Source organism: Meleagris gallopavo, chromosome 1 (genome assembly GCF_905368555.1).
Source record: "Meleagris gallopavo chromosome 1, MGAL_WU_HG_1.1, whole genome shotgun sequence".
In the NCBI taxonomy this organism is placed as follows: Eukaryota; Metazoa; Chordata; class Aves; order Galliformes; family Phasianidae; genus Meleagris; species Meleagris gallopavo.
Genome location: NC_139404.1, coordinates 110,270,558 through 110,284,622, shown reverse-complemented (window position 1 = coordinate 110,284,622; position 14,065 = coordinate 110,270,558). Strand labels below are relative to the sequence as shown.

Here is a 14,065-nt window from a genome sequence, read left to right as displayed (position 1 = left end):
GCAGAAACAGATTAGTATGATGCAAGAAAACATGCATTGTTTTTCTTAGACATTGCATTCAGTGTCAGGGCAGAGGAAATAACTCCTGTGGCAGTTTTTATAGAGATTGAATATACAAGTGACTAGAAAATTCTGACTTACACTGAGAGAAAAATTGATTTAAGGAAAACTTTGTTTCCTAAGTTGACCACTAAACTTGATTTTATTTATTTATTCTTAAATTGTAAGAACATTTTGCTAAGTCAATGGGGCAGAGATTTAACATTAACTGTTAGTTCAAGGGAGAAAAAGTGGGCTAAATTTTGTGAAATTAAGATTAAGCAGCTCTTCAGAATAGTCATGTCAACTGTGACTTCTGAAATAATGTTTGTGAGCACTTCAGGAAGATTCTGAACTACACTGAATTCAATTAAACTAAAAAACCAGAGTAAATTATTTTGAGAGTGTGGATTTTACAGAAATTCTTTTGCATACTGCCTCAGAAAATGTGGTATGGCTGTCCTCTGGTTGGTGGATTGAGAAGACTTTACACTGCTTTTTGCAGTATCAGACATCTTGTTATTACCTCACAGAAGGCCCATAATCTTAAAGTACTGCAAGTACGGTGTTTATACAGACCAGCCAGTTCCTGTTGATTGAGTGTAGAGAAATACTTTGAATACGATAGGCACCCTACATTTTTTCTAGATCCCTGCCTGCTTGCAAAAATAATTTTTTTTTCTAAGTGAGGTTTCAGTGCCAACCAAGTAGACATAATCCTGAACTTGTTAAGTCTTCTGCTGTTACTTTCATATCTTGAGACAGCTCGGAATTTCCACATCCTCCCACTACAGTAGTAATGACCTCACCTATTTTGTCTTTACACAAATAAAATCAGTGTTTTTAGTTATCTGTTCAGTACTATAATCCATTCTTTCTGCCTAGTTAGTCTTTCCTTGTATAAAACAAATATGTATTTAATTCATAGAACTATAGACTTGCTCAGGTCGGAAGGGACCTTAAGGATTATCTATTTCCCACTCCCAGTTCTTGTGGTTAACACTGCTAACCTGCAGCCAAGATTACCAATGAATTAAGATTGAAGCCTGCTCACATTCAGTTTCTTCAGAACTTCTTCAAGCTAATTAATTTTGGCTTAGGTGGAGAAGGGGGCTTACTTTTATTCTTAAAGTAGTTATTTTGCATAAGTGCACCAACGCCAACTCACTAAGCATTTAATGGAGATAATATCTATGTACTAATTAGAAATATCCTTTCATAATTCAAAAATCACCACAGCAGCTATGTTATGAATCAGCAGAATCAAGTTTCTGTTTCTGAAAATTAGTAAGTAAACAATAGTACTAACTTACGAAACTTTTACCTATGGACTTTCTATTTAATTTTGGGCACCGTAAGTTTGTGATTTGGATCCTTGCTTAAAAATCTAAGAGCTGGAAGTTCAAGGCATCTGATGTGGTGCTTTGGAATAGCACCTGAGTGAAGTGCATTAACTATGTGGTGTTAGTAATCACTTCAGTCAACAAACTCATGCTTTCAGTTTGTAGTTAGAATATATACCTGGAACCTGCTGGGGTTTCTCTGAATTATTTTTTTTCTATACCTACTTTGTGCTCTTTTTGCTTATTTTCACAGACAAATGCAGGAAATGAACCAGATATGGAAGATGAACAAGTTTGCTGTGAAGCATTGGAGGTGATGACCCTATGTTTTGCTTTGATTCCAACAGCACTGGATGCTCTAAGTAAAGAAAAAGCATGGCAGACGTTTATCATTGATTTGCTATTGCACTGTCACAGCAAGTAAGTTTTGTTGTTTTTTTGTGTGTGCATTATTTTCCAGTGTGGCATGTGTATATATATCCTACACATAGAGAAGTAACTTATTTTAACATTTTTTCAGCAGTCGTCTTGATTTACTATTTTGCAATGTATAAATCTGTAATTTGGATACCTGTCATAAGGTGATAGTGTCCAGAGAAACATAACTAAGATGGTAAGCTGGAAGTTGTGTCCTGTGAGGAGACTTTGAGGACCCTTGACTTATGCAGTGTGGAGGAAGCTGGGAGGCAGCTTCCAGAGGAGGGAAAGCAGAAAGGAAGGTTCCAGTCTCTGCGCCATGGTCATCAATGACTGCTTGCATTGGAATGTGTCAAGGAGCAAAGACTGGACATTAGGAACAATTTCTTTACTGCAAGTGTGGTTAAATTCAGGAGCAGGCTTCCTAGAGAGGTGTCAGTGTTCAAGAAGCTCTTGGTCAGTGCCTTCATTAGTATGCTTGAACTTTTGGTAGGTAGTTGGCCAGGTAGTTGGGCTTGATGATCTTTGCAGATCCCCTCAAACTGAACTATTCTATTCCATTAGTCTTACCTTCCGTCTACTCTTAAAGAGGATATTGTCAAGCCAAGTGATTGCCTGATAATAGGTAACTTTAGAATTCTTAATTTATTTAGAGTAAGATGCTAGGTGATTTATATTGTTCACGTAATTTCTGAAAACTACATTAGGAAGTTTAAGTGAATTAGATACAGGAGAACTTTCAAATAAATGCTTTCTTTCTGGTAAGTAAGGGCAAGATACAGCCCTTTGAGGAGAGGGGAGGAAGATTTAGTCCTTTGGTTTTCTTGCATGAGAGTGGAAGCACTTGTGACTCTTTGTGTTTTGCAAGCATTTGTATAAAACTGTCATGTTGGAGTTGTCATGTGGTGCAGTGACTGAATCCTGGTTGAACCATCAGCACTGGGGGACGTGTTGCATGTCTTGTGACTTTCAGCATGTGAACTACGGTTAACTTCTTGTACCTATTGGTGAGACTGTGGATTGCTACAGTGAAGATCGACAAGCTTTATTATTCATCTACAAACTGGTGGATGGAATGTTGCATTGAATAGCTTCCCTGAAGCTTGTTATTATCGCTTATGCTAGTAAATTACCTTCAGTTACTTTAAAGCACAACATAAAGTATTAAAATAGGTACCAACAAAATAGCAATGTTTTGTTTTTATGAATAAAATAGTGCCAGTGATAAACCTGAACCAAAGATGACTTGTTACCATTCTTAGTCTTTGCAAATGGTGGATGTTCTTTGCAGATATTTTTATTCTGGTTCTGTTTCCTTACGTAAGTGAACTGTTAGTTCAGAGGGGGACCCTCTGAATCTGTACATGTCAAGCAGTTTAGTTTTCACTTTTTTTTTGTGCAGATTCCTTTTAACAGAGTACATTACTGAGCTAGAATGTCCTTCTGGTAGAACTTAGTCTTGATTTACAGATTTGCAAAACCATGACAGTTTTTCCTGTCTCTTTCAGTGGTTAATATCCGTGCTGATTTGAACTTTGTCTGAAATTTGAATCCCAAATACTTCATACTGTTATGCCTAGTGAATAGTTCATTGTACTTTCCTTCCTAAGATACTGGAATAAACTAGATTATTCCTCAGGCTGGGACTTCTCTTTGCACATGTTTTGTTGGAGTATGAGCCAGTTTGAACAGCGGTGGCTTAATTCTGCAAATATATTGACTTTTCACCCTTCAAAAACATTAGTAGCATTAAGGAATAGCTTTTGCTTATGTGGTGTTTTGTGTTCTTGTTTTTTTGTTGTCAGAGAAGATGAAATTCTGTAATGGCTCCCCTTTTCAAAGTGGACTGCTGCTCAGTTACTTCTCTCGGCTTTGTTTTTCCACCAGACTGGGAAATGAGCTGAGTTTGTATGGAGAAATGATTCATACTCCTAATACAAGAAGTTGTGCTTCATTTATTTTCTCTATGTTTGTAAAACTTCTGATATATACCTAACGATCTCACTAGGAATGCAACAGTACTATTCATTATTAGATAATGGTTAGAGTAGCCTGAATGTTGGTGGAAACAGAAACCAATTTGAAAATGAAGACAGTGAAGTTGAACTAAAGAAATGTTCTTGAATTGGTTTGCAGACAAATTAGTGTTTGCAGAGCTGCAAATATCAGTCTTTCAGAATTCTTTACCTCTCAGTTTTCACCGTCGTTCTCTCATCTCCTAACCTCTATCAGAACAATATGAGCAAAATAAGGCATGTGAGAAAACATTTTTGTTGTACTATAAAGAGCAGGGAAGATGGTCAGGTTCACATCTCAGATACTGTTGTCTTGGAGCCAGTGAGATGGATTGTTGTGTCTTAATTGTTGGTTCTTAATTTTTTGAGATTGTATGGGACTTTTGCTGTTTCATCATAATATAACCTCAACATATATAAGTTGAGCAATAAAATGCAAAATGTTTAATACTAAATAGCAAAGGAGTTGTTCTCTCCTATATAAGTGATTTTATACTAGTGAACCATGAGTGCAAAACTGACTTAGTAAATGGTAGTTGAACAATAGTCCTAACTGCTCCTGGAACCCAGAAGTATGCCACTGATGGCTGTAAAATGTTTGGTCATACACGTAGACCATTCCCCAGATTCTTACTGCCCACGGTAAGCTGTGGTACTTAAGATCCATTGAAGAAGCTAACTTATAACTAAATAGAGATATGTATCCTGGAGCGACTAAGATAGGGTATAGGTTGCCCATTTTAATGGAGGTATTTGGTCTCCAGCTGTTTCGCCAGGTGAATGAGAGCTCATCGTGCAACTTGTGATATCTGCCAGCTCTACATCGTTTTCATGTTGTTTAATGTGGCACTAGGTGTCTCCTGAGGGAACTGAATTCCTCTCTTGGTTCCTTAAGAATGTAGGAATGTTCCTGGAAAGTAGTAGTTTATTGTAGCCTCTCAAAAATGTGAGACTTGTGTTCAAATACTGCATATTCCTCAGACTAACAGTGTGAGACAGTGTTTCATCAGTCACACTTCTCACTGTAGGAAAATACCGTATTTACCTATTTCATTTTGCCTTTAAGTGTATGAACCTGAGGAGTGTCTGTGGGATGTACTGTAGACAATTGAAAGTATGCATTCTAAAAGACGCCTGTGAGAAGTTTTAGGAAAACAGCAACACTGCAATTGGTTCCATAAATGTCACAAGTCGTTACAAACAAAATAGACCTTCTCCCTCCCATGGTCCTTCTACAACTCAGAGCATTGCTATAAAACTTGCGAAGATCAGAGAATGGTGACAAGGAAGATCAAAGCTCTGAAATTACTTCCATCTGAGGAGCAGCTGAATAGCTTGAGGCATTTTTTTATTGGAGAAGATATAAATGGTGGGAGGAGAATACCACAGAGACCTTTAAAATCAGAAGTAGCAAAGGAAAAATTAATAGGGAACAGTGTTTCTTTCTCTTTCATACTTGTAAAAACTTTTTGAGCATAATATTTAAGTAATGTAAACCGTCAGTTGAGAAATGGTTTGAGGGGATTCTTTCATGAGTTTGGCTGGTGGGGGCTATAAAATACTGCTTTTGGTAGTCTTACTGAACCATAAATTGCTGGAAGCTGAGAAGACATTCTGGAGGAGTATCACTGCATGCTTCTCTCCCCTCGTGTGCTTTCCTAGGTGTTCGCCAGAGACAGGGTGCTGGGTTAGGGGCTTCTTTGCTTTGACTTCATGGCCGTTCTTACATGTCTTAGAAGCACAGTTAGCTGCATGCAGAACAACTCTGGAGAAAGTAGGATTCTTCTGTGTGCTTTCCGCAGTGATCTCGTGAGCAGAAAACAATTACAGCCACACCAGAAAGACACTGTGAAGTTCAGTTTCTTGCATGTTGAGACACTCCATAGAATGCAACATTGATTTTTCTTTTTTTTTCCCCCCCCCTCCACCCAAGTGGAGTCCTTTTTCTAACAGTTTTTACAGGACTTGGTACCATGCCAAACTTCAGAGATTTAAAACTTAAAGGAAAAGAAAGAAAACTATTTTATGTTTCTCTATTCCCTAGTTCAATTTAACTGATTGGATGAAATTTTAGATAGAAAGCTCCATTTAATTCCAACCATGTTAATTTTCAGGAAGCCCTCTTTTATCTTTCTGATGATAAATTTTGATTGCACTGTAGATGAATAGCAAACTACTACAGTGATATGAGTATTTTTACTAGGATCGTTTTATTTTGTCTTTTAGGCACAGCTTATCCATAATTAGAAAAAAAAAAAGTCAGATGACTTCTTAGGCCTGCAAATTGCTTGTTTAGCTATCCGGTATATGCTGGTATTGTGCAGGGTTAGGGGTTTGTTGCTGTTAAGTTTCTTGTACTTTGATATACTTGATTTGTGGATCTGATTTCATAATAGTAACTCCTGTCTAAAGTTTCACTAGGAGAAACTTAGTCAATAGCCAATGAATAATTAAAATATTCCCATTTCTTGCGTTACATGCAGTTTTAGGAAAATGACATTAAGGAGTGTGACACACAAATACAGATTTTGTTGTTCTGTTTAGATAGGGGAATTGTATTTAATCTTTTTTATTAAATGTTGTTTTAGAATTGTTCGTCAAATGGCACAGGAGCAGTTCTTCTTAATGGCTACCAGGTGTTGCATGGGACAGAGACCTCTCCTTTTCTTCATTACTCTGCTGTTTACAGTTCTAGGGGTAAGTTGCCCAATTGCAGGCTTTTACAAAGATTCACATTTATAACAAAGTACTAAGACAAAATATTTGCAGATGAACACAAATTTCTGTTAACAAATCAGTAAGGTATAAATTGCTTTTGACCTAGAAGTAAGCAGCACAATCAGTTTCTATTTCAGTTGGTGAGTGGTGCTGCAAAATAAATAGAAGCATGTATAGCATGTATGAATTACAAATAATTCACTTTTTGTTTGCATAGAGTACTGCTAGAGAGAGAGCTAAGCATTCTGGAGACTACTTCACTCTCTTAAGACATCTTCTTAACTATGCCTACAACAGTAATATTAATGTGCCCAATGCTGAAGTTCTTCTCAATAACGAAATTGACTGGCTGAAAAGGATCAGGGTAAGTTTGTAGAATTGATTTATTTTTAATAATGAGATTTTTGGTGCCTTGCTGTGAAGTACAGTTTTAAGCTTCCTACATGGTGATGTATATTATTTAGTAGAGTATCCTAACTTTCTCTTCCGTGGTAGGATGAAGTAAAAAGGACGGGGGAAACAGGTGTTGAAGAAACCATCTTAGAGGGTCACCTTGGAGTAACAAAAGAGTTGCTAGCATTCCAGACACCTGAGAAGAAATACCATATTGGTTGTGAAAAAGGAGGTGCTAATCTCATTAAAGTAAGTTCAAGTTTTTTGAATTGTGGGATTTTGAGTGTCATTTATAAATAAGTAAAAAGAGATTTTTTTCTTGTAGTTTGTAGCCATGAAATTCCCATTCAACTGTTTGAAGAGAGTTTCTTATTGGAGTTAAAAAGAGGAAGAAAAAAACCACATTTAATTCATAAGAGTACTTGGCATTCTCATTCTTCATAAACCACTGTGTGTAGAGTTCCTATGAAATAGTGAACTTCTTCCAAGATTCAGCAAACATCACACGTAGATAGTGAGCTAGACACAGGGATAGACCTGTTTAGAATCATAGAATCACCAAGGATGGAAAAGGCCTCCAAGATTATCCTGTCCAACCATCCACCTGTCACCAGTATTTCCCAGACTAAACCATGTCCCTCAGTACAGCATCTAAATGTTTTTTTGAACACAGTGGTAATGGACTACTGTCTTTCGTTATATTGTATATACTGTATTTTTCTTTCCTCCATGTTTCTAACTATTACTGTTAATGTTTATGGCAAGTTGGAATAAATGCAAGACATCTGAGCATCTCTTTAATTAGACATGGTTTCTTTATATATCTGATTTTTATTATGCAGCAACAGTGTGGTTTTTTTTTTCCAGCAGTAACTGATAAATGGCTTTGTAGATAACACTGATTGGGCAGAATTAAAATTACTGATCAAGGACAATGTAGGTTTATTTTTAATTTGGGGGAAGAAATTTGCTGTGAACTGCTTTAGAATAAAGTTATTCTTCTCTAAATGTAAAAGCTCATTAGGATATTGGTCTAAATTTTAACTTCTATTTTTAAGTATGTCTCCAATTATTAGACATACATTTATGTAATAACTCGTGACTTGTTATAGAATAGTGTTTATTTTTATGATAACAAGTGATTTATTTTCTTTTATCTTTTTCAGGAATTGATAGATGATTTCATCTTTCCAGCATCCAATGTTTATTTACAATACATGAGGAATGGAGAATTGCCTGCTGAGCAGGCCATACCAGTCTGTAGTTCACCAGCTACTATTAATGCTGGCTTTGAGCTACTAGTTGCACTAGCAGTTGGATGTGTCCGAAATCTCAAACAGATAGTAGACACCTTGACTGAGATGTATTACATAGGTACAGCAATCACTAGTATGTAATTTTTTTAACTATTTCCTATTTTTTGATATATATATATATTATGTATAGGTTTTGTTTGTAATATCAACTGAGCTATTTTTTTTTTATTTTTTTTTTTACACTGTGGTTTTAATGTGGAATGTGCTTTATTGTAAAATTAGGCCTTTGGACCTTAGAAAAGTTGCTATAGCCTTCATTTGCTCTTCAGGCAGTTAGTAAACTGACTTGATTACATGATTGCATCCAAGTTCTATTCACTCACACAGACAGACTCTCCGTACTCTAATCTGTGCCTATTCCACTTTGCCCCTACTAGATCCCAAGAACCTTATCCTGTTCCTTTTTATTGTTTGTTTGTCTCATTGTTTCAGGCTTTGCCTAAGCAGTCCCAGCACCTCATCAAATTTCTTCTGCTTACTTTTAGTGCCTGTCTCCTGGTTGCTCACTTGATCTGTTATTCTTATCCATACACAGACACAGCTCCACTGTCCTGTTTTTAGCACCATACTAGTGCTCTGCTTGTGTCCCAGCCTTTTTTCTATAGTTTTTCTTTCCATTTTGGTCTTGTCTCTGCACTGCTCTACAATTAAAGAACTTCATTCTCATTGAAGAAAGATAATAGCAATTGCAGTACGTACAAAAAAATACAGACAAGTTAGTGTGTCAAAAGCTTATAGTGAAATGAAATAGAAGCTCATTTTCACAGGGATGGCAAAAATCTTTTAGGTAACAGATTTTTTTTTTCATCAATCAAAAAGCATTTAAAAGATTTTCTTTAAAATGAACAAACTAGATCGTATTTTGTGCAATCCTATATGGTATAGCTAAGCTTTTCAACTGTAATATTAAGAGCAGAAAAAACAGACTGGTATTGGAAACTTCATTGCTTAAATGTGTAGAGTTCAGCTAAACTATAAGCAACTAGAAATAGCGTTCCATAGTGGGAATAGCAGTGCTGCTTGCCTGGTTTGTGATATCAGTCGTACTGTCACAGTCATTTGAGTAGTTACTTATGAGGTTTTTCAGTCTTTTGCTGTTCAGTTCCATCTCAAATGAACAAATGAAATGGGCAGATTTGTGGTTTTACCCCTTGCCTCATCCTTTTGTCTTCACCTTTTCCCGTGTGAAATAGTGTATTCCTTGTCTGCTCACAACAAGAAGGATTTTATGGCGTTACCATCTATTTAAATATTTGATAAGGGTGCTAGGTCACTGTAGAATGCTACACTAAGTAGTACACGTGTAAGAACTGTATGCCAAGGAAAGTTTGTGTACTCTGTTGTCATTTATGTTAAAAACCGCAGGACAACAGATTAGTGTAGGGAATCTGTGATTGTAAATGTATTCTGAAGAAATGTTACAAGTGTAAAGGAGAAGACTGAAGAAAAATCTTTCACAAGGTATATAGGTAGCACTATTAAAAAATGCTTTCCTGGCTGGCAAAGGGAATTGAGATGTAAGGTAAATATTGTAATGCTAAAAATACTACAAATTTATGAAAGTCTTATTAGTTAGTTATATATTCTAGCTTTGTTACTTAGTACTGACAGATCTGGAATGCTTAAACTAGAGAATTTGTACTGATGGGAAGAGTTAAGTTTTGTCCATAAATTAGCTATTTTTTTAAATATAGCTATTGTTTTAATTACAAAATGGAAGAATGTGGTGTAATCTTAAGGTTATAGGTAGTATTACGATTTATAAAAATGTGTTGATTTTAACAATTGAAGTTCTGGTGAAGTATTTTTGTTAAACTGCAGCATGATACAGACTAATACTAATTTTATGCAACTGTCCTCTATACTACAACTGAAAATCTAATATTTTATAGCAAAGTAATTATTCTAATTGCATTCTGCTATTTTTTTTTCTTAGCTTGTGAAGCGCTTACAGAATGGGAATATCTACCACCTGTTGGGCCTCGACCACCAAAGGGATTTGTAGGATTAAAAAATGCTGGTGCCACTTGTTACATGAATTCTGTTATTCAGCAGCTGTACATGATTCCAGCCATCAGGAATGGGATTCTTGCAATTGAAGGCACAGGCAGTGATGTAGATGATGATATGTCTGGGGATGAAAAGCAGGACAATGAGGTAAATTTAATTAGGTAGAGCTTCATCATCATCATCATTAACATTCTTTTTGATCCAGAGGTTATATTAAATTTAAGTGACCAGTCATTTTGCTTTCCACTGCTAACAGGGGGTCAATCGCATAATATTCTTATGTGAATAGGCTCCTTGACAGAGAAACAGCTGAAAAGATGCAAGTAGCAGAGTTTGCAGAATTCTTCCTAAAGTATATAGGCCTGAACGTACCATGCATTGCTTCTGTCACCAGAATTCAATCAGTGCATACAAAGGCAGTGTTTATTTCTTTTGATTGTTAAAATCTAGGAATAGATCTGTAAGGGATACAACCAATTATTAGATAACTAAATACCAAATCTAGTTGCACAAATTCTCTTCTGCTTTTCAGAGCAATGTTGACCCGCGAGATGATGTGTTTGGCTACCCACATCAGTATGAGGACAAACCAGCACTGAGTAAAACAGAAGACAGAAAAGAGTACAATATTGGAGTCCTGAGACATCTCCAAGTAATTTTTGGTCATTTAGCAGCTTCCAGGCTACAATACTACGTACCAAGAGGGTTTTGGAAACAATTTAGGTAAATGGAAAATTTATTACTTGGTATCTATTTGAAACACTGAAATGCAACAAAACAAATTGTAGTAGAAGAAATTATATTAAGAACTGTCAATTAGGAAAACCTGTGTAGATTTGTATTTGTTGTAATACCTTTTCATCCTTCTGTGAAATTACGTTAATAAGTCAGAATTCACAAAAAGATGGTGATTTGGAATTCCAGCAGTTTTTGAGATTGTTTTCTAATCTCTGAACAAAGTCTGAAGTTACACACAAAAGGCACTTACTTTTCTACTTATTGATAAGTAAGTGTCAAGGACAGAGTGGCAGTTGATATATTACATCACAAACCAGTAGCTTTACCTGTAAATTCTTACCAGTGAGAAGGGATTAATAACTTCAATAAATCTTTATTAAGGAATTATTGAGGAACAGGACAAAATGTATTTGACAAGAATGTGCTTTTGATTTCAGACTCTGGGGTGAACCTGTAAATCTGCGTGAACAACATGATGCTTTAGAATTCTTTAATTCCTTGGTGGATAGTTTAGATGAAGCTTTGAAAGCTTTGGGCCATCCAGCAATGTTAAGTAAAGTTTTAGGAGGATCCTTTGCTGATCAGAAAATTTGTCAAGGATGCCCTCATAGGTAAGTGTTCGAGTCTACTTACAGAAAAAATAACCTATGTTTTATGGGAAAGATACAATTAAGATGCTCTAAAGCAGACAACCTTATAAAAGTGAGTGGAGAGTCAAGACTGGTATGTCAGTCTTTTTTGAAGCTCATAAAATTTGCTACCTTGTTTTTCTAAAGCACTCATGTAATTGTCATGTAGTGTCTTTAAATATTTAAATAAATATTTAAATTTAGTAATGTTGTAAGCAGTTGATCTTCGTACAGTTGACATCTTTCTGATCATAGAATCGTAGAATGGCTCGTTGGATGGGACCTTAAAGCCCACCCAGCCCAAACCCCCTGCCGTGGGCAGGGTTACCACATTACTATTACACATTACTATTGAAAATACTCTGTGGAAAGTGACTGTTCAGCCTTACGCTTCAATCAGTAAATAAAAGCCAGAGAAGACTGATAGAAACCCATTTTGTTGTGATAATCTTTCAACTTCACGTTTACGTGTGAATTAAAAGAACTTCTCTAGTTTCATGGGTTAAAATGTGTGACCAATAAATTGAATATTACTGTTTCAAGCATTTCTAAATACTAATGTATTCAATGTTATAAAAGCTTTTGTATGTTTCAATGTGTATCAGATAATCAGGCCCTGTAGGGTAATGTTGGAATAGATGCAACCTTTTTAATTCTTCATTACTTCTTTATATGTTGAAAAATGTATCCAAGATGTCTTAACCAGTTGTCTCTCAGCCATTTCTGGTTCATTTCTAGGAGTTCCTCTGAAGGTTTTATCACAACAGAGCAAAAATCTACACAGATAAGCAAAGAGATTTTTATGAAGACAACTTTTAGTTCTATTCAGTCAGAAAAATTAAAAGGCTTTTCTAAAACGTTTTGAACTGTTGTGTGTAGGCATGAAACAATTTTTGTACATATTAGTGTAATTGTTGATGGTAAACCTCTTTAACAGATACCAGTTTGTTCAGTATGGATACTGTAATGTGGCTATAGGCAGACTGGAATTTAAAAAAAGAACTCATCAATGTAAGTTGAACATGTTTTACCTTTCTCTTACATATAGCTGTTCATTTTTATTCATTTATAGGTACGAATGTGAGGAATCCTTCACAACTCTGAATGTAGATATAAGAAATCACCAAAACCTTCTTGATTCTTTGGAACAGTATGTCAAGGGAGATCTATTGGAAGGTGCAAATGCATATCATTGTGAAAAATGCAACAAAAAGGTAATGGTTCGTTATATATAAAATTTGTGTACCACTGTTGATACAGCTGTATCAAGTTCAGTCTTAGTTTGTGTTTAGGAAAAAGTTATAATTACTGAATTTGGCTGTTGGTAAGAGTGTTATGAATAGGAGCTTCAAAACTCATGACTGCTCGTGTCTTTTTTTTTTTCCTTAGGTTGACACAGTGAAACGCTTGTTGATCAAGAAGTTGCCTCCAGTTCTTGCCATCCAGTTGAAGCGATTTGATTATGACTGGGAACGGGAATGTGCAATCAAGTTCAATGACTATTTTGAATTTCCAAGAGAGCTGGACATGGAGCCTTACACAGTAGCAGGTGTAGCTAAATTGGAAGGAGATGATGTAAATCCTGAAAATCAAATAATACAAAATGAACAGTCGGAAAATGAACATTCTGGGAGCACAAAATACAGGCTCGTTGGTGTGCTTGTACATAGTGGCCAGGCCAGTGGCGGACATTATTACTCTTACATTATCCAGAGAAATGGTGGAGATGGTGAGAAAAATCGATGGTATAAATTTGATGATGGAGATGTGACAGAGTGTAAAATGGATGATGATGAAGAAATGAAAAATCAGTGTTTTGGTGGAGAGTACATGGGAGAAGTATTTGATCATATGATGAAGCGTATGTCCTACAGACGTCAGAAGAGGTGGTGGAATGCTTATATTCTTTTTTATGAACGTATGGACACAATAGACAAAGACAGTGAACTAACAAAATACATTTCAGAACTTGCTATCACCACTAAACCACATCAAATTAAAATGCCATCAGCCATCGAGCGAAGCGTACGGAAACAGAACGTGCAGTTCATGCATAATCGTATGCAGTACAGCCTGGAGTACTTCCAGTTTATAAAGAAGTTGCTTACTTGTAATAGTGTCTACTTAAATCCTCCTCCAGGTTAGTATGAGAATTTGGTAATAGTGGATTAATTTCCTGTGAGAATAATTTTGATTGTGTTGTCAAGAATTTGTTTAGCCGAGGAGAACTTTGAACTTTCTGCTTTGGCTGTTTCTGGACTTCTGCAGTTAGACACCTGTTGTTGAGTTGGTCATCGGTGATAACATGCCAGAGTATTTAGTAAATACTGCTTAGTTTATGTACTAAGTTACGTTAAAATGCTTATGTCTACGGGAGTTTCTGCTGAAGATAATTCTCAAGTGAGATGCTGAATGATTGGTAGCATCTGTAACCTGTACTGGTAGGT

At 36.0% G+C, this 14,065-nt stretch overlaps 1 protein-coding gene across 3 annotated transcripts in view; it reads left to right on the top strand.

Annotated features, from left to right (window-relative positions):
• USP9X (ubiquitin specific peptidase 9 X-linked) overlaps window positions 1-14,065 on the top strand; it is a 98,362-nt gene that overhangs the window by 67,610 nt on the left and 16,687 nt on the right. For 2 of the 3 annotated variants that reach the window (XM_085209740.1, XM_085209724.1), the window contains exons 26-35: window positions 1,636-1,802; window positions 6,403-6,511; window positions 6,750-6,896; window positions 7,028-7,174; window positions 8,092-8,314; window positions 10,178-10,398; window positions 10,784-10,974; window positions 11,427-11,600; window positions 12,691-12,832; window positions 13,008-13,758. In XM_085209740.1, coding sequence (XP_085065866.1) covers window positions 1,636-1,802; window positions 6,403-6,511; window positions 6,750-6,896; window positions 7,028-7,174; window positions 8,092-8,314; window positions 10,178-10,398; window positions 10,784-10,974; window positions 11,427-11,600; window positions 12,691-12,832; window positions 13,008-13,758 — 2,272 coding nt within the window. The remainder of the gene's footprint in view (window positions 1-1,635; window positions 1,803-6,402; window positions 6,512-6,749; window positions 6,897-7,027; window positions 7,175-8,091; window positions 8,315-10,177; window positions 10,399-10,783; window positions 10,975-11,426; window positions 11,601-12,690; window positions 12,833-13,007; window positions 13,759-14,065) is intronic. The other variant, XM_085209735.1, reaches the window with a different exon arrangement.